The 20831-nt window shown below is 40.9% G+C and overlaps 1 protein-coding gene and 1 long non-coding RNA gene across 2 annotated transcripts; one reads left to right on the forward strand and one right to left on the reverse strand.

The window, feature by feature from the left end:
* Window positions 1–545: 545 nt before the first annotated feature.
* On the reverse strand, window positions 546–1080 carry LOC145898824 (uncharacterized). The gene is made up of 3 exons (XR_014402445.1): window positions 937–1080; window positions 785–869; window positions 546–602 (listed from the first exon to the last, which is right to left on the reverse strand). It is a non-coding gene; the product is annotated as an uncharacterized LOC145898824 (long non-coding RNA).
* Window positions 1081–2419: 1339 nt separating this feature from the next.
* LOC145898017 (uncharacterized) lies at window positions 2420–7456 on the forward strand. The gene is made up of 13 exons (XM_082986469.1): window positions 2420–2507; window positions 3266–3432; window positions 3671–3824; window positions 4727–4914; window positions 5168–5351; window positions 5410–5446; window positions 5584–5752; window positions 5856–6016; window positions 6241–6421; window positions 6489–6559; window positions 6620–6812; window positions 6965–7106; window positions 7389–7456. The coding sequence occupies exons 1-13, from the start codon at window positions 2420–2422 to the stop codon at window positions 7454–7456; spliced, it is 1803 nt and encodes a 600-aa protein (XP_082842595.1).
* Window positions 7457–20831: the final 13375 nt, after the last annotated feature.

The raw sequence follows: 20831 nt of genomic DNA on the forward strand, positions 1-20831 counted from the left end.
CCCGTGGGCAGTTTTGCCGGCAAGTCTACGAATAAAAAAAGTCTTTCTGCATTAACTGGTGACGTCATCGTGTGGCCAAACTTACCTGACAACGTTATCCTGTGTGGAGGGGACTCTTGCTACGTTCACCACTTGAGTGACCCTCGAGCAAATGAGTTTTAAGTCGGCTTCACCGACCGACACTTTGCCACGGTTTTCGTTCATACCAGCCAACTTACCTGGGAAAAAGTTGTAATTTTTTTTAACATTTTTTATCGTTAGCTCCTTTACGTCTCTAGTGTCGAAGTTTATGATTTTTATGGTAGTTTTAGGTGTGATTGACGAAGAATGTGTGCGTTGCATAGCTAAAGGTCGCGTGTGAAAAAAACGGCTTACTTTTTACCAATTTCACATTTTTTTGCAAAGGCGTATAAACATTACTCCTACTTGAAACATGTCCTACGATCCTTGTGGAAGAAAATAACTGTAACAAAATCATGTGTTTTTTTCACACAGAATGCTTACCTTGCTGTTTAATGAAATTATCTTGTGACGTCACAATCGGTTTGATCAATTCTCCCACGGGTACTTTTTCAGAAACATTAAAGGCTCGTTTGGATGTACTGAAAATACAGGATTCGTGAAAGGGTGTGGGCATTTCCAAACATAAACGATTTTTCTGAGAAACGCCAGAAAAGCTGATCTAACATTTTTATATCATAAGGGCTTTTTTCATATGAAATGATTCTGATACCTCACGAAGCATCAATTAAGTCAATTTCGGTGTGAAATATGTTTTACTCACCATAGTTGGAAGTGCAAAGGTTGTGTTGTGTCGCAAAAGTCAACGCCAAAGGTTACGTTTTGTGTGCAGCCAGAATCCAATTGTTCTGAATTAAGAGTTTGTTAACATAAATTACATCGTTTTCCCAATGTAAAGGTGTATTGTATTCTCACCAATCGGCGTAAAATCATGGACTCTCAATCCAGATTGGAGTTTCTGTTAAAAAGTGATAACACACAAGATGTTTAAGGAATCTGAATTACCGATCTTACACATGTACGTATCACTGTAAGCAAACAATAGAATAGCGCGTTAGAATACTGTTTAAAGACCTGCAATTGTGTGCAAATATACACGTAGATTATGAAAGCCATAACAATAATAGCGCAGACAGTGCACATGCATTCCCGATATAAGCTGCATTCCCGAAATAAGTCCCATTTTACTGAAATAAATGCAGCAATGGTTTGCATTCCGCTAATAGCGCAGAAAAATACATAAAAAGAACATGCAAAGTGAAAGCAAAGCGGTGCGAACCACATTTAGCGTTCTCAAGTTTTTTTTTTATCAATTCTCAAGGTTTTTGGAGTGCGCGGTGTCTATCGGCATAATTCTCCAGCAAGTGTCGGTACACCGGTGGAAGCAGAGTTTGCCTTTTGTCATTGAGTGATGACGCATGCGTAATAATGTTCAAGACTCTAAAAACATTCTCTTATACCTATCGGACTCGCGTTCCAAAATGATCGTTTTTGTGAAGTCCACCGTATGTCCTGATTCGGCCGCATGTTGAGAAAGAGCCGTTTTATCCTCATGGTTTTTCACGTCTCTTTGGTGCTCTTTTAACCTTGTTTTTAGCGCACGGCCAGTTTCCCCAATGTATACGCCGCTGCAACCACCGCAGGGAATGCTATAGACACACCCCTCGTGTCGAGCTTATCGTGCATGCGGTCTTTTGGGTGCGATATTAAGGAACGCAGGGTGACGGCCGGACGTTCAAAAACCTGAATATTGAAGTCGCCAAGCAGGCTTTTTAACGTTTCCGAAAGTTCAGAAATATACGGTAGTACAACTACACCCGCAGGTTGCCCCTCATCACTTCTCCGCGTTAAGCTTCGATTATGCCGGAGGAAGGAACGGGGCTAACCGTTAGCAAGAAGCGCCATCAGTTATCAATAACCCACCCCAGTGAATAACCCACCTCTTGCTCTCGTTCAGCGTCATCAGTTATCAACGATTCGGCACGAGTACGTAACGAACGTACCAGATGCCTGTTGGAATGGTTGGGCTTGCGGTACACTCTTGTCGAGAGAGTCCCCTGATCTTCTTTACGAACCAGAATATCTAAAAATGACAAATCACCCCCACGCTCGCGCTCCATGGTGAAACCGATGCTCGGTTTAATGGAGTTAAGATGCGTGAGCAGTGATTGGACGTCATCCCGTCGCACGACCACGAATGTGCCGTCCACATAACGTCTCCAAAAACCTAGGAGGGTTAACAAACGTTGTCAACGCCCAGTTCTTAACTGATTCCATGGCAATGTTCGCGACCACAACCGAAAGTGGCGACGCCATGGCAGTACCAAAAATTTGTTCGAAAAATTTACCTCTAAAGGCAAGGTAGGTTGGATCGAGGCACTACCTATGGCAATGCACAATGTCCGACAGCGGCCACGAGCAACGTTGTTCCAATGTCTCGTCCATGCGTAATCTCTCCGCTGCTTCGTCCACCGCTAACTTTACCGGTACGTTGGTAAACAAGGAGACCACATCTACTGTGTTAAACTTACATTCTTACCTCCTGATGAAGGCTGTTGCATAACAGCCAAAACGTTGAGAAACGTAAATAAAATAAAGTTTGCCAGAAGGGCAGCATTCAGCAATACATTCTGTAGTTGGCTCATCTAAAAACTTGAATGGACGAATCAAATAAAGTTTCTCGTTTAAGTTTAAAAAAATGCAGGATGCTATGATCCCGTAGCAACAGCCACCCCAAGCAAACAAAATGGCCGAAACAGGGATGTACGTCACGCAAACACAGCACAATAGATTTTTTTCCCCTGTACAGCAGTGGCTTCGACGTACAGGACGAACTGTGAGCTATATGACTGCAGGCATTAATGCAAAACGGAGGTATTATTTTCATCATCAACGTTCTTCGTAACAAACTTTGAATATTTGTTGGGCAAAGTTTCATTTATCGACTGGAACGCGGTTTTTGAGACATGAGATTCGTACTTTCAGTTTTTCTCTGCTGTTTTGCTGTGTTTCAACCCGGTAAGTTTCGATCTCTTTGTTAGTTTTGTTTGATTTTTGCAAAATTATAAAGCTTTAGTGCATTTAAACCAAAGGAAGGTTACTTTAATGTACATTTTTATGTGATTTCTTATTTTTGCGAAATATGTGATAACGTTTATCGATAATTGATCAGAACATTGTATGGCTTAGTGTCCGAATGTACCTGGTGTAAAGAATCCTGTAATAACGGCCAATATTTCCGAAGGCAAAAGCATTTGCGGCGGAGGAAACACACATTTGAACCAGGGAGTAATAACGCTCGATGCCAATTGCACCTATGCTGGTGGCCAAATCACAACGAACAATACAGATGGAAATTTGCCATACCTTTACATTAAAAGTGGGGATTTGGAAGCAGGCAATATTTGTGAGGTACGCACAACCTTTTTTTTTTTTCTTTATTTTGTGAATTTGTATATACCGTTGCTTCGCGGACGGTGCACGATATAGTGAGTCACATAAAAATAATTTAATGGAAAGTGTATCGACAGCATGAACACTTCTTTGGCAGTCTTACTAGCCAACAAACAGTTGTAATTGCTTTAAGGATAAATCCCGAAATTCAGAAATTGCTGACTAGCATGGTTGTTACTATTCATTGTACTTTCAGTTCTTTGACACTGCCGGCGGTGGTTCTGTGAATATTGGAACACTAGAAAGGAAAGGTTACGCGACTGGAGCCATTAAAGGCATATCGAACACCATCGAATATAACTGTTCGATGCCAGAATTCCACGGCGAGGTGGTGATTTCGCACCAAGTCGGTCAGTTTGTGTTATGTTGCTTTGTTTTCAAACCCAACGACCTGGTCTTTTGTAAAGCCGGAAATATTCACATACGGACTGATTCAACCAGGGTGTTTATATCATGTTAACGCGGCTATAATGACTTCCGACCCTGTTTAATCACAACAGGCTCATAACCGGGAGAACGATACACCTCATATACGATCCTGACTATAGGTTCCTTTTGACAAGCCACCGTATATTATTATTACCAAAAAGTGATTGCTAGGACTGACATAGATTACTACACAATCATCCCAGATATTGGTTTACAGAATATAAAAATTTTGCTTATCCGGTGCCTATCTAAAAACAACAAATATTAATAAAAACAAGAGCAAACACTACGATTGGGATCAAAATGTACACATTCAGAATTACGTATACTCATAGGCGTCGATTTAGGGGTGACTGGGGTGACATGTCACCCCTCACAAACAAGCAGGGGTGACAACGCATGCATTGTCACCCCTGAATTTTGTTTAAATTATAAATGATTGTCAGAAAAACCACATGCATCATACTATTGGTTAAGCTAGTTTCAAAAAACCTGTGTTATCACCGTCACAATCAGGACAAACACAAGAATCTCGTGGATTGTTATGCAACAAAATGACACAAAACGAAACTTGCGTCGTTTGCGTTATGTTTAGGGCGATACGATTGACGAAATGTTTTTTACGTGTTTCTAAAACCTGGAAAAGTCACCCTTAATATTTTACATGACGTTAAAAAATTGACGCCTATGCGTCAGAGTTAATATTTTACATAACGTCACACCCAGGCCACATTCCTTTTATTATTACTACGAATGTGTGTTATAACTCGTCAGAGCAATTTTGTTTCACGAATCATCTTACCCCATTATTATGTGTCTGTAGTGTTGTTTGATGAGTGCGGAGGTGACTTCACTGGGTCGATTGAACAAACTTTTAACAGTCCCACCCTTCCCGGTACCACAACGTATCCACACTGCGCTCTCTGTCGGTGGAGATTCTCCTCTCCTGTTGTATGTGATTATCGCGTAGAGCTCCTTGACAGCTACCTTTTAAGAGGAGACTTTATCTTTGTAAGTATATAAAAGTTTATTTGCTAACGCGTACCTCACACAAATCGCAAATTGGCGACGTAAATAACATAACTCAAATCCAACCCAAACACGTTTCTTCTATTTCACACTTGGAACAAGATAGATTAAATACCGAATTAAAATGAATATTTTACTTTAATTTGAAACGTACTTCGACGTTCAACCATTTCGGCACAAGCAAATTTATCCAAATGCCTGCTGTGTGAACAGTCTATAATGTTTTTGTATTCAGCTGAAATTCGGCAACAGTACCGTACCTGGCGATGCAGCTCTTGCGGACAGGTTTGGATTGGCCGACAGTGGCGTCACCGACAGTGGGGAGTTTTGGGATTTTCGAGGAACCAACTTGGAAATTGATTTTGTGACCGATAACGTAGGAACCGGCACTCAGGGAGCCAGTTTCAAAGTTACTGCAGGTTTGTTTATTTAGTTGTCAGTGCAACCAATGTCTACGCACTTGAATATGTTTTGCAGTGTGCGCCATGGATTGCCGGGAAACTACAAACATTAAGTAAGTATTAAAGAAAAACATAAAGTTTCGTAACATGGATGAGTTCAGAGCTTTTTTTATTTTTAGACACGTCAATCATCAGTTGTTTTCTCAGTGCAAGTTTCACGCAGTATACAAGTAAAAAATCATGTTTACAGTTTGCAAGAAGAAGATTTGAATCAACTGAATGTCACTGAAGGCGACGTTTTGTACATCGCCCCAAGCTGGGATGTGAAACCAGATGAAGTTGACGCTTCTTGCAGAACCAGCAATGTGCTGAACGCCTCATTCACTTTTCCTATGTCTCAGTGTGGATACGTTACTAAGGTTAATATGCGAGCACGTATTGACTTTGTTATATGATATAAATCATTTTATGTACGTTGCAAACATACCTACAGGTTTATACAACACTCAAAACTTTGTTTAGTCGAACTCTGGCGATATCACGTTTTTTTACACAATGTGGAATGTAAAGTATTTGGACGAGGCGCAACCCATTCAACGCTACTTCATCTTCAGCAAAAACTTCACCTGCGTGTATCCGGCAAATGCCACTCTCACGTCTGATGTCGTTTTTCCGGAAATAAGGTAAGAAGATAATTCCACAGTACTGAAAGTTGGTTTTGATTAAAGGTATCCTTTTATTCATTGTTGTTTTGTCTCAAAGAACTGACGATGCCAATAAAGCACAATCCAGCGTATGTAGGGGACATTGGCTCATGTCTATGACAATGTAGTTTATGAATCAAAACAAACTGATCCTGTCCCAAAGCAACAAATAAACCGAGTTTTCTTTTCAAAAAAAACTTTAGGCGCATCAGTGAAGCGGTAGATCCAGTAATGGGAGAGTTTCAAATCGACCTAAACCTCTTTACCAACGACCAGTTCTCCGTGGAACTTACAGCTGGGTCACCTGTTACTGTGCCTGATGACGTATTCGTTCAAGTTGCTCTCAGCTCTCTGCCTCCCACTGTAAACAACTTTGTTATGCAGGTAATTAATAAATGAATATAACCTGTGTTATTTCCCACACAAATCTTACTATTTCTTCGTTAAACAGATGATGCAATGTTGGGCCACAAAAGATTCGGATCCGGAATCGCTTCCCAGCTACCCGATAATATCGTCCAGGTAGTGGTTGTTATTTTATATTTGGTTTATCTCCGAAATTTGGCTATGCTTTCTATGTAGCTGTGAGGCAAGCAACAACTTTGAAACCCAAGACAACATTGAGATATTAAGGAACTACCAACCTGGATACGGACAAGTTAAATTCAAATCATTCGTGTGGACAAACACTTCCGACTCAGAGCAGATGACATACGTGCATTGTGATGTCACAGTATGCAACAGTGACGTTTCTGAGAGCAACTGCACCCTTCCAGTGAGCTATGTTATCACACTCATATACAGTAAACAGTCATACAAAATTCAAACATGCAAAAATTACCGTCATGTTCTCATGGATTTGTGTTCAATCTATTACATATATTGCTGTATTTCGACTTGTAACACGTCTGAAATATAACTTTGCAGGGGTGTGGAGTTCCGAAGAGAAAGCGACGCGAGGTTGGAAGTGAAATGAAGCAAACTTTTTCAGCAGGTCCAATTATTCTTGTATCGCAACAACAGGAGGATATAAAAGTGGAGGAAAAAGTACGCGATGTACAAGTTGATGGTGATGAGGCGGATGTTGCGGCTTTTGTATTGCTTGGATTGATTATACTCATGGCTTGCTTACTTTTTCGCTTACAAACTAAATAAACGCGTAAGTGATTGACATGTGAACCTATACCCGCTGTATACCGGCCACGACTCGAATGACATCCCATCATTTTCTTTCCCCAAAAAAAGCATCCTTATCTCTATACTGTACGTGTTTGAATTTTTCATCTGCGTCACTTTACGAAGATTTCGGCATGCAATTATAATCAGAATATAAAATGTCGTATTTTCGCAGGAAAGAGTGCAGAAATTATTCAAACAATCACATGTCAAGATCGCGAAACTGTATTTCGCAAAATATAAGAATATGTACTTGCTGAAACCATTCGGTTTGATGACAAAAATCTAACTTTTATGCCATATGCACAACTTTTACACAGTCTCGCGCTTGTGCTTTGTAAGCAGTGTTTTTAAAATTACTTCACCACATGGTTGAACCCATAGTCTAAAACTATTTTACGATATTTAAATGCTCACTCCTGTTTAGTAAAATTCATGGTGGTAGTTCATCTCAAATAAAGACGTGCAATAATTTTCTAATGAGTGATAAAAATACAACTGCTCAGGTGTAAAAGTGAAAAAAACTCGACAATTACAACAGACTCGCATGATTTATTGCTATATTTATTGCCGCACAAACGAATATACGATTCAGCAACTACAATTGCACCACGTCAAATACATTGACATTCACGACAGACACAAACTATCGCCGGGTGGCGCTCAAGGGGTGAGTTTCTGTTTGATTTCCTTGAAAACGATCGAGCAAATCACCATTTTGTCGCAATTTACACAGAGCTTTCCCTCGCCTCCGGAAGTTAGTTCAACCGTGACGAGAAGGAAGGAACCCCCGTGGGCAGTTTTGCCGGCAAGCCTGCGAATAAAAAAAGTCTTTCTGCATTAACTGGTGACGTCATCGTACGGCCAAATCTTACCTGACAACGTTATCCTGTGTGGAGGGAACTCTTGCTACGTTCACCACTTGAGTGACCCTCGAGCAAATGAGTTTTAAGTCAGCTTCACCGACCGACACTTTGCCACGGTTTTCGTTCATACCAGCCAACTTACCTGGGAAAAAGTTGTAATTTTTTTTTACATTTTTTATCGTTAGCTCCTTTACGTCTCTAGTGTCGAAGTTTATGATTTTTATGGTTGTTTTAGTTGTGATTGACGAAGAATGTGTGCGTTGCATAGCTAAAGGTCGTGTGTGAAAAAAACGGCTTACTTTTTACCACTTTCACATTTTTTTGCAAAGGCGTATAAACATTACTCCTACTTGAAACATGTCCTACGATCCTTGTGGAAGAAAATAACTGTAACAAAATCATGTGTTTTTTTCACACAGAATGCTTACCTTGCTGTTTAATGAAATTATCTTGTCTACCTCATCAACAACGTCCATTTCGGTGTGAAATATGTTTTACTCACCATAGTTGGAAGTGCAAAGGTTGTGTTGTGTCGCAAAAGTCAACGCCAAAGGTTACGTTTTGTGTGCAGCCAGAATCCAGTTGTTCTGAATTAAGAGTTTGTTAAATAACTTACATCGTTTTCCCAATGTATAGGTGTATTGTATTCTCACCAATCGGCGTAAAATCATGGACTCTCAATCCAGACTGGAGTTTCTGTTAAAAAGTGATAACACACAAGATGTTTAAGGAATCTGAATTACCGATCTTACACATGTACGTATCACTGTAAGCAAACAATAGAATAGCGCGTTAGAAAACTGTTTAAAGACCTGCAATTGTGTGCAAATATATACGTAGATTATGAAAGCCATAACAATAATAGCGCAGACAGTGCACATGCATTCCCGATATAAGCTGCATTCCCGAAATAAGTCCCATTTTACTGAAATAAATGCAGCAATGGTTTGCATTCCGCTAATAGCGCAGAAAAATACATAAAAAGAACATGGCGCAAAGTGAAAGCAAAGCGGTGCGAACCACATTTAGCGTTCTCAAGTTTTTTTTTTATCAATTCTCTAGGTTTTTGGAGTGCGCGGTGTCTATCGGCATAATTCTCCAGCAAGTGTCGGTACACCGGTGGAAGCAGAGTTTGCCTTTTGTCATTGAGTGATGACGCATGCGTATTAATGTTCAATGACTCTAAAAACATTCTCTTATACCTATCGGACTCGCGTTCCAAAATGATCGTTTTTGTGAAGTCCACCGTATGTCCTGATTCGGCCGCATGTTGAGAAAGAGCCGTTTATCCTCATGGTTTTTCACGTCTTTTTGGTGCTCTTTTAACCTTGTTTTTAGCGCACAGCCAGTTTCCCCAATGTATACGCCGCTGCAACCACCGCAGGGAATGCTATAGACACACCCCTCGTGTCGAGCTTATCGTGCATGCGGTCTTTTGGGTGCGATATTAAGGAACGCAGGGTGACGGCCGGACGTTCAAAAACCTGAATATTGAAGTCGCCAAGCAGGCTTTTTAACGTTTCCGAAAGTTCAGAAATATACGGTAGTACAACTACACCCGCAGGTTGCCCCTCATCACTTCTCCGCGTTAAGCTTCGATTATGCCGGAGGAAGGAACGGGGCTAACCGTTAGCAAGAAGCGCCATCAGTTATCAATAACCCACCCCAGTGAATAACCCACCTCTTGCTCTCGTTCAGCGTCATCAGTTATCAACGATTCGGCACGAAAACGTAACGAACGTACCAGATGCCTGTTGGAATGGTTGGGCTTGCGGTACACTCTTGTCGAGAGAGTCCCCTGATCTTCTTTACGAACTAGAATATCTAAAAATGACAAATCACCCCCACGCTCGCGCTCCATGGTGAAACCGATGCTCGGTTCAATGGAGTTGAGATGCGTGAGCAGTGATTGGACGTCATCCCGTCGCACGACCACGAATGTGCCGTCCACATAACGTCTCCAAAAACTAGGAGGGTTAACAAACGTTGTCAACGCCCAGTTCTCAACTGATTCCATGGCAATGTTCGCGACCACAACCGAAAGTGGCGACGCCATGGCAGTACCAAAAATTTGTTTGAAAAATTTACCTCTAAAGGCAAGGTAGGTTGGATCGAGGCACTACCTAAGGCAATGCACAATGTCCGACAGCGGCCACGAGCAACGTTGTTCCAATGTCTCGTCCATGCGTAATCTCTCCGCTGCTTCGTTCACCGCTAACTTTACCGGTACGTTGGTAAACAAGGAGACCACATCTACTGTGTTAAACTTACATTCTTACCTCCTGATGAAGGCTGTTGCATAACAGCCAAAACGTTGAGAAACGTAAATAAAATAAAGTTTGCCAGAAGGGCAGTATTCAGCAATACATTCTGTAGTTGGCTCATCTAAAAACTTGGATAGACGAATCAAATAAACAATGTGGAGCCAATAATATGAATTTGTGTATAAGCTGCATGCTTATACACGAATCAAATAAAGTTTCTCATTTAAGGTTCAAAAAATGCAGGATGCTATGATCCCGTAACAACAGCCACCCCAAGCAAACAAAATGGCCGAAACAGGGATGTACGTCACGCAAACACAGCACAATAGATTTTTTTCCCCTGTACAGCAGTGGCTTCGACGTACAGGACGAACTGTGAGCTATATGACTGCAGGCATTAATGCAAAACGGAGGTTGCATTTTCATCATCAACGTTCTTCGTAACAAACTTTGAATATTTGTTGGGCAAAGTTTCATTTATCGACTGGAACGCGGTTTTTGAGACATGAGATTCGTACTTTCAGTTTTTCTCTGCTGTTTTGCTGTGTTTCAACCCGGTAAGTTTCGATCTCTTTGTTAGTTTTGTTTGATTTTTGCAAAATTATAAAGCTTAAGTGCATTTAAACCAAAGGAAGGTTACTTTGATGAACATTTTTATGTGATTACTTATTTTGGCAAAATATGTGATAATCGATAATTGACCATCAGGACATTGTATCGCTTAGTGCCTGAACGTACCTGGTGTAAAGAATCCTGTAATAACGGCCAATATTTCCGAAGGCAAATGCATTTGCGGCGGAGGAAACACACATTTGAACCAGGGAGTAATAACGCTCGATGCCAATTGCACCTATGCTGGTGGCCAAATCACAACGAACAATACAGATGGAAATTTGCCATACCTTTACATTAAAAGTGGGGATTTGGAAGCAGGCAATATTTGTGAGGTACGTACAACCTTATTTTTTTCTCTTTATTTTGTGAATTTGTATATACCGTTGCTTCGCGGACGGTGTACGAAATAGTGAGTCACATATTTATTGTACTTTCAGTTCTTTGACACTGCCGGCGGTGGTTCTGTTAATATTGGAACACTAGAAAGAAAAGGTTACGCGACTGGAGCCATTAAAGGCATATCGAACACCATCGAATATAACTGTTCGATGCCAGAATTCCACGGCGAGGTGGTGATTTCGCACCAAGTCGGTCAGTTTGTGTTATTCATATTATTGGCTCCACTTTGCTTATCTTATGATTATTGTGACACGGGGCCTGACGGCACTATTGGTTGAGCTTTGCTTGGCCATAGTGTTTCCACTTTGTTTCCCCGTAAGGCTGCACCTAGTTTGGTGCCCAACGGATGACGGTGATTGTATAATCACCACAAAGTGGAAGTCTTTGCTTGGCCGTTTGGTCAGCAAAGACGTCTGAAAGTCACACCAGCTGCACTGATAAGACCTTTTAGGTCGAAACAGTGGCCACATGTCAGCAGCTTACACAGTTTGTGTTATGTTGCTTTGTTTTCAAACGCAACGACCTGTTGTTCTGTAAAGCCGGAAATATTCACAAACGAACCGATTCAACCAGGGTGTTGATATCATGTTATCGCGGATATACCGACTTCCGACCTTGTATAATCACAATGTGATCGTAACCGGGAGAACAATACACCTCATGTACGATCCTGAATAGGTTCCTTTTGACAAGCCACCGTATATTATTATTACCAAAAGGTGTTTGCTAGGACCGATACGATGCCTATCTAAAAACAACAAATATAAATAAAACAACAGCAAACACCACGATTGGGATCAAAATGCACACATTCAGAATTACGTATACTTAACACATTCCTTTTATTATTACTACGAATGTGTGTTATAACTCGTCAGAGCAATTTTGTTTCACGAATCATCTTACCCCAATTATTATGTGTCTGTAGTGTTGTTTGATGAGTGCGGAGGTGAATTCACTGGGTCGATTGAACGAACTTTTAACAGTCCCACCCTTCCCGGTACCGCAGCGTATCCACACTGCGCTCTCTGTCGGTGGAGATTCTCCTCTCCTGTTGTATGTGATTATCGCGTAGAGCTCCTTGACACCTTCCTTGTTGGAGGAGACTTTATCTTTGTAAGTATATAAAAGTTTATTTGCTAACGCGTACCTCACACAAATCGCAAATTGGCGACGTAAACAACATAACTCAAATCCAACCCAAACACGTTTCTTCTATTTCACACTTGGAACAAGATAGATTAAATACCGAATTAAAATGAATATTTTACTTTAATTTGAAACGTACTTCGACGTTCAACCATTTCGGCACAAGCAAATTTATCCAAATGCCTGCTGTGTGAACAGTCCATAATGTTTTTGTATTCAGCTTAAATTCGGCAACAGTACCGTACCTGGCGATGCAGCTCTTGCGGACAGGTTTGGATTGGCCGACAGTGGCGTCACCGACAGTGGGGAGTTTTGGGATTTTCGAGGAACCAACTTGGAAATTGATTTTGTGACCGATAACGTAGGAACCGGCACTGATGGAGCCAGTTTCAAAGTTACTGCAGGTTTGTTTATTTAGTTGTCAGTGCAATCAATGTCTACGCACTTGAATATGTTTTGCAGTGTGCGCCATGGATTGCCGGGAAACTACAAACATTAAGTAAGTATTAACGAAAAACATAAAGTTTCGTAACATGGATGAGTTCAGAGCTTTCTATTATTTTTAGACACGTCAATCATCAGTTGTTTTCTCAGTGCAAGTTTCACACAGTATAGATAAAAAAAATCATGTTTACAGTTTGCAAGAAGAAGATTTGAATCAACTGAATGTCACTGATGGCGACGTTTTGTACATCGCCCCAAGTTGGGATGTGAAACCAAATGAAGTTGACGCTTCTTGCAGAACCAGCAATGTGCTGGACGCCACTTTCACTTTTCCTATGTCTCAGTGTGGATACGTTACTAAGGTTAATATGCGAGCACGAATTGACTTTGTTATATGATATAAATCATTTTCTGTACGTTGCAAACATATCTACAGGTTTATACAACACTCAAAACTTTGTTTAGTCGGACTCTGGGGATATCACGTTTATTTACACAATGTGGAATGTAAAGTATTTGGACGAGACGCAACCCATTCAACGCTACTTCATCTTCAGCAAAAACTTCACCTGCGTGTATCCGGCAAATGCCACTCTCACGTCTGATGTCGTTTTTCCGGAAATAAGGTAAGAAGATAATTCCACAGTGCTGAAAGTTGGTTTTGATTAAAGGTATCCTTTTATTCATTGTTGTTTTGTCTCAAAGAACTGAAGATGCCAATAAAGCATAATCCAGCTTATGTAGGGGACATTGGCGCATGTCTATGACAATGTAGTTTATGAATCAAAACAAACTGATCCTGTCCCAAAGCAACAAATAAACCGAGTTTTCTTTTCAAAAACACTTTAGGCGCATCAGTGAAGCGGTAGATCCAGTAATGGGAGAGTTTCAAATCGACCTAAACCTCTTTACCAACGACCAGTTCTCCGTGGAACTTACAGCTGGGTCACGTGTGACTGTGCCTGATGACGTATTCGTTCAAGTTGCTCTCAGCTCTCTGCCTCCCACTGTAAACAACTTTGTTATGCAGGTAATTATTACATGAATATAACCTGTGTTATTTCCCACACAAATCTTACTATTTCTTCGTTAAATGCAGATGATGCAGTGTTGGGCGACAAAAGATTCGGATCCGGAATCGCTTCCTAGCTACCCGATAATATCGTCCAGGTAATGGTTTTTATTTTACGTTTGATTTATCTCGGAAATTTGGTTGTGATTTCTATGTAGCTGTGAGGCAAGCAACAACTTTGAAACCCAAGACAACATTGAGATATTAAGGAACTACCAACCTGGATACGGACAAGTTAAATTCAAATCATTCGTGTGGACAAACACTTCCGACTCAGAGCAGATGACATACGTGCATTGTGTTGTCACAGTATGCAACAGTGACGTTTCTGAGAGCAACTGTACTCTTCCAGTGAGCTATGTTATCACACTCATATACAGTAAACAGTCATACAAAATTCAAACATGCAAAAATTACCGCTATGTTCTCATGGATTTGTGTTCAATCTATTACATATATTGCTGTATTTCGACTTGTAATACGTCTGAAATATAACTTTGCAGGGGTGTGGAGTTTCGAAGAAAAAGCGACGCGAGGTTGGAAGTGAGATGAAGCAAACCTTTTCAGCAGGCCCAATTATTCTTGTATCGCAACAACATGAGTACATAAAAGTGGAGGAAGAAAAAAGAAGCGATGAACAAGTTGATGGTGATGAGGCGGATGTTGCGGCTTTTGTATTGCTTGGATTGATTATCCTCATGGCTTGCCTACTTTTTCGCTTACAAACTAAATGAACGCGTATGTGATTGACATGTGAACCTATACCCGCTGTATACCGGCCACGACTCGAATGGCATCCCATCATTTTCTTCCCTAGTAAGCATCCTTATCTCTATACTGTACGTGTTTAAATTTTTCATCTGCGTCACTTTACGAAGATTTCGGCATGCAATTATAATCAGAATATAAAATGTCGTATTTTCGCAGGAAAGAGTGCAGAAATTATTCATACAATCACATGTCAAGATCGCGAAACTGTATTTCGCAATATATAAGAATGTGTACTTGCTGAAACCATTCGGTTTGATGACAAAAATCTAACTTTTATGCCATATGCACAACTTTTACACATTCTCGCGCTTGTGCCTTGTAAGCAGTGTTTTTAAAATTACTTAACCACATGATTGAACCCATAGTCTAAAACTATTTCACGGTATTTAAATGCTCACGCCTTTTTAGTAAAATTCATGGTGGCAGTTGGTCTCAAACAAAGGCGTCTAATGATTTTCTATTGAGTAATAAAAATAAAACTGCTCAGGTGTAAAAGTGAAAAAAAAACAATTACAACTGACTCGCATGATTTATTGCTATATTTACTGCAGCACAAACGAATATACGATTCAGCAACCACAATTGCACCACGTCAAATACATTGACATTCACGACAGACACAAACTATCGCCGGGTGGCGCTCAAGGGGTGAGTTTCTGTTTGATTTCCTTGAAAACGATCGAGCAAATCACCATTTTGTCGCAATTTACACAGAGCTTTCCCTCGCCTCCGGAAGTTAGTTCGACCGTGACGAGAAGGAAGGAACCCCCGTGGGCAGTTTTGCCGGCAAGTCTACGAATAAAAAGTCTTTCTGCATCAACTGGTGACGTCATCGTGTGGCCAAACTTACCTGACAATGTTATCCTGTGTGGAGGGAACTCTTGCTACGTTCACCACTTGAGTGACCCTCGAGCAAATGAGTTTTAAGTCAGCTTCACCGACCGACACTTTGCCACGGTTTTCGTTCATACCAGCCAACTTACCTGGGAAAAAGTTGTAATTTTTTTTAACATTTTTTATCGTTAGCTCCTTTACGTCTCTAGTGTCGATGTTTATGATTTTTATGGTAGTTTTAGGTGTGATTGACGAAGAATGTGTGCGTTGCAGAGCTAAAGGTCGTGTGTGAAAAAACGGCTTACTTTTTACCACTTTCACATTTTTTTGCAATGGCGCATAAACATTACTCCTACTTGAAACATGTCCTACGATCCTTGTGGAAGAAAATAACTGTAACAATGTCATGTGTTTTTTTACACAGAATGCTTACCTTGCTGTTTAATGAAATTATCTTGTGACGTCACAATCGGTTTGATCAATTCTCCCACGGGTACTTTTACAGAAACATTAAAGGCTCGTTTGGATGTACTGAAAATACAGGATTCGTGAAAGGGTGTGGGCATTTCCAAACATAAACGATTTGCCTGAGAAACGCCAGAAAAGCTGATCTAACACTTTTATATCATGAGGGCTTTTTTCATATGAAATGATTCTGCTACCTCACGAAGCATCAATTATGTCAATTTCGGTGTGAAATATGGTTTACTCACCATAGTTGGAAGTGTAAAGGTTGTGTTGTGTCGCAAAAGTCAACGCCAAAGGTTACGTTTTGTGTGCAGCCAGAATCCAATTGTTCTGAATTAAGAGTTTGTTAAATAAATTATATCGTTTTCCCAATGTAAAGGTGTATTGTATTCTCACCAATCGGCGTAAAATCATGGACTCTCAATCCAGATTGGAGTTTCTGTTAAAAAGTGATAACACACAAGATGTTTAAAAGCAACACCAAGAATCTGAATTACCGATCTTACACATGTACGTATCTCTGTGTGCAAGCAATGGAATAGCGCGTTAGAATAGTGTTTAAAGACCTGCAATTGTCTGCAAATATACACGTAGATTATGGAAGCCATAACAATAATAGCACAGACAGTGCACATGCATTCCCGATATAAGCTGCATTCCCGAAATAAGTCCCATTTTACTGAAATAAATGCAGCAATGGTTTGCATTCCGCTGATAGCGCAGAAAAATACATAAAAAGAACATGGCGCAAAGTGCAAGCAAAGCGGTGCGAACCACATTTAGCGTTCTCAAGTTTTTTTTTATCAATTCTCAAGGTTTTTGGAGTGCGCGGTGTCTATCGGCATAATTCTCCAGCAAGTGTCGGTATACACCGGTGGAAGCAGAGATTGCCTTTTGTCATTGAGTGATGACGCATGCGTATTAATGTTCAATGACACTAAAAACATTCTCTTATACCTATCGGACTCGCGTTCCAAAAAGATCGTTTTTGTGAAGTCCACCGTATGTCCTGATTCGGCCGCATGTTGAGAAAGAGCCGTTTTATCCTCATGGTTTTTCACGTCTCTTTGGTGCTCTTTTAACCTTGTGTTTAGCGCACGGCCAGTTTCCCCAATGTATACGCCGCTGCAACCACCGCAGGGAATGCTACAGACACACCCCTCGTGTCGAGCTTATCGTGCATGCGGTCTTTTGGGTGCGATATTAAGGAACGCAGGGTGACGGCCGGACGTTCAAAAACCTGAATATTGAAGTCGCCAAGCAGGCTTTTTAACGTTTCCGAAAGTTCAGAAATATACGGTAGTACAACTACACCCGCAGGTTGCCCCTCATCACTTCTCCGCGTTAAGCTTCGATTATGCCGGAGGAAGGAACGGGGATAACCGTTAGCAAGAAGCGCCATCAGTGATCAATAACCCACCTCTTGCTCTCGTTCAGCGTCATCAGTTATCAACGATTCGGCACGAGTACGTAACGAACGTACCAGATGCCTGTTGGAATGGTTGGGCTTGCGGTACACTCTTGTCGAGAGAGTCCCCTGATCTTCTTTACGAACCAGAATATCTAAAAATGACAAATCACCCCCACGCTCGCGCTCCATGGTGAAACCGATGCTCGGTTCAATGGAGTTAAGATGCGTGAGCAGTGATTGGACGTCATCCCGTCGCACGACCACGAATGTGCCGTCCACATAACGTCTCCAAAAACTAGGAGGGTTAACAAACGTTGTCAACGCCCAGTTCTCAACTGATTCCATGGCAATGTTCGCGACCACAACCGAAAGTGGCGACGCCATGGCAGTACCAAAAATTTGTTTGAAAAATTTACCTCTAAAGGCAAGGTAGGTTGGATCGAGGCACTACCTAAGGCAATGCACAATGTCCGACAGCGGCCACGAGCAACGTTGTTCCAATGTCTCGTCCATGCGTAATCTCTCCGCTGCTTCGTCCACCGCTAACTTTACCGGTACGTTGGTAAACAAGGAGACCACATCTACTGTGTTAAACTTACATTCTTACCTCCTGATGAAGGCTGTTGCATAACAGCCAAAACGTTGAGAAACGTAAATAAAATAAAGTTTGCCAGAAGGGCGGTATTCAGCAATACATTCTGTAGTTGTCTCATCTAAAAACTTGAATAGACGAATCAAATAAAGTTTCTCGTTTAAGTTTAAAAAAATGCAGGATGCTATGATCCCGTAGCAACAGCCACCCCAAGCAAACAAAATGGCCGAAACAGGGATGTACGTCACGCAAACACAGCACAATAGATTTTTTTCCCCTGTACAGCAGTGGCTTCGACGTACAGGACGAACTGGTAGCTATATGACTGCAGGCATTAATGCAAAACGGAGGTATTATTTTCATCATCAACGTTCTTCGTAACAAACTTTGAATATTTGTTGGGCAAAGTTTCATTTATCGACTGGAACGCGGTTTTTGAGACATGAAATTCGTACTTTCAGTTTTTCTCTGCTGTTTTGCTGTGTTTCAACCCGGTAAGTTTCGATCTCTTTGTTAGTTTTGTTTGATTTTTGCAAAATTATAAAACTTAAGTGCATTTAAACCAAAGGAAGGTTACTTTGATGAACATTTTTATGTGATTACTTATTTTGGCAAAATATGTGATAATCGATAATTGACCATCAGGACATTGTATCGCTTAGTGCCTGAACGTACCTGGTGTAAAGAATCCTGTAATAACGGCCAATATTTCCGAAGGCAAATGCATTTGCGGCGGAGGAAACACACATTTGAACCAGGGAGTAATAACGCTCGATGCCAATTGCACCTATGCTGGTGGCCAAATCACAACGAACAATACAGATGGAAATTTGCCATACCTTTACATTAAAAGTGGGGATTTGGAAGCAGGCAATATTTGTGAGGTACGTACAACCTTATTTTTTTTTTCTTTATTTTGTGAATTTGTATATACCTTTGTTTCGCGGACGGTGTACGAAATAGTGAGTCACATAAAAATAATTTAATGGAAAATGTATCGACAGCATGAACACTTCTTTGGCAGTCTTACTGGCCAACAAACAGTTGTAACTGCTAACCCTTCAAGGGTTAAGGATAAAACCCAAAACTTAGAAATTGCTGACTCTAGCATGGTTGTTACTATTTATTGTACTTTCAGTTCTTTGACACTGCCGGCGGTGGTTCTGTTAATATTGGAACACTAGAAAGAAAAGGTTACGCGACTGGAGCCATTAAAGGCATATCGAACACCATCGAATATAACTGTTCGATGCCAGAATTCCACGGCGAGGTGGTGATTTCGCACCAAGTCGGTCAGTTTGAGTTATTCATATTATTGGCTCCACTTTGCTTATCTTATGATTATTGTGACACGGGGCCTGACGGCACTGTTGGTTGAGCTTTGCTTGGCCATAGTGTTTCCACTTTGTTTCCCCGTAAGGTTGCACCTAGTTTGGTGCCCAACGGATGACGGTGAAAGTATAATCACCACAAAGTGGAAGTCTTTGCTTGGCCGTTTGGCCAGCAAAGACGTCTGAAAGTCACACCAGCTGCACTGATGAGACCTTTTAGGTCGAAACAGTGGCCATATGTCTGCAGCTTACACAGTTTGTGTTATGTTGCTTTGTTTTCAAACGCAACGACCTGTTGTTCTGTAAAGCCGGAAATATTCACAAACGAACCGATTCAACCAGGGTGTTGATATCATTATCACGGATATACCGACTTCCGACCTTGTTTAATCACAACGTGATCGTAACTGGGAGAACAATACACCTCATATACGATCCTGAATAGGTTCCTTTTGACAAGCCACCGTATATTATTATTACCAAAAGGTGTTTGCTAGGAACGATACGATGCCTATCTAAAAACAACAAATATAAATAAAACAACAGCAAACACCACGATTGGGTTCAAAATGCACACATTCAGAATTACGTATACTTAACACATTCCTTTTATTATTACTACGAATGTGTGTTATAACTCGTAAGAGCAATTTTGTTTCACGAATCATCTTACCCCAATTATTATGTGTCTGTAGTGTTGTTTGATGAGTGCGGAGGTGAATTCACTGGGTCGATTGAACGAACTTTTTACAGTCCCACCCTTCCCGGTACCACAGCGTATCCACACTGCGCTCTCTGTCGGTGGAGATTCTCCTCTCCTGTTGTATGTGATTATCGCGTAGAGCTCCTTGACACCTTCCTTGTTAGAGGAGACTTTATCTTTGTAAGTATATAAAACCTATTTGCTAACGCGTACCTCACACAAATCGCAAATTGGCGACGTAAACAACATAACTCAAATCCAACCCAAACACGTTTCTTCTATTTCACACTTGGAACAAGATAGATTAAATACCGAATTAAAATGAATATTTTACAATTTTTTACTTTAATTTGAAACGTACTTCGACGTTCAACCATTTCGGCACAAGCAAATTTATCCAAATGCCTGCTGTGTGAACAGTCTATAATGTTTTTGTATTCAGCTTAAATTCGGCAACAGTACCGTACCTGGCGACGCAGCTCTTGCGGACAGATTTGGATTGGCCGACAGTGGCGTCACCGACAGTGGGGAGTTTTGGGATTTTCGAGGAACCAACTTGGAAATTGATTTTGTGACCGATAACGTAGGAACCGGCACTGATGGAGCCAGTTTCAAAGTTACTGCAGGTTTGTTAATTTAGTTGTCAGTGCAATCAATGTCTACGCACTTGAATATGTTTTGCAGTGTGCGCCATGGATT

The sequence above is a fragment of the Ascidia mentula genome, chromosome 4 (genome assembly GCF_947561715.1).
Source record: "Ascidia mentula chromosome 4, kaAscMent1.1, whole genome shotgun sequence".
In the NCBI taxonomy this organism is placed as follows: Eukaryota; Metazoa; Chordata; class Ascidiacea; order Phlebobranchia; family Ascidiidae; genus Ascidia; species Ascidia mentula.

Coding starts and splice junctions, on each gene's coding strand:
- LOC145898017 (XM_082986469.1), top strand. CDS start 2,420: ATGTCCGACAGCGGCCACGAGCAACGTTGTTCCAATGTCTCGTCCATG. Junction 3,825..4,726: donor GGTGATTTCGCACCAAGTCG/GTCAGTTTGTGT, acceptor ATGTGTCTGTAG/TGTTGTTTGATGAGTGCGGA. Junction 5,352..5,409: donor CAGTTTCAAAGTTACTGCAG/GTTTGTTTATTT, acceptor TATGTTTTGCAG/TGTGCGCCATGGATTGCCGG.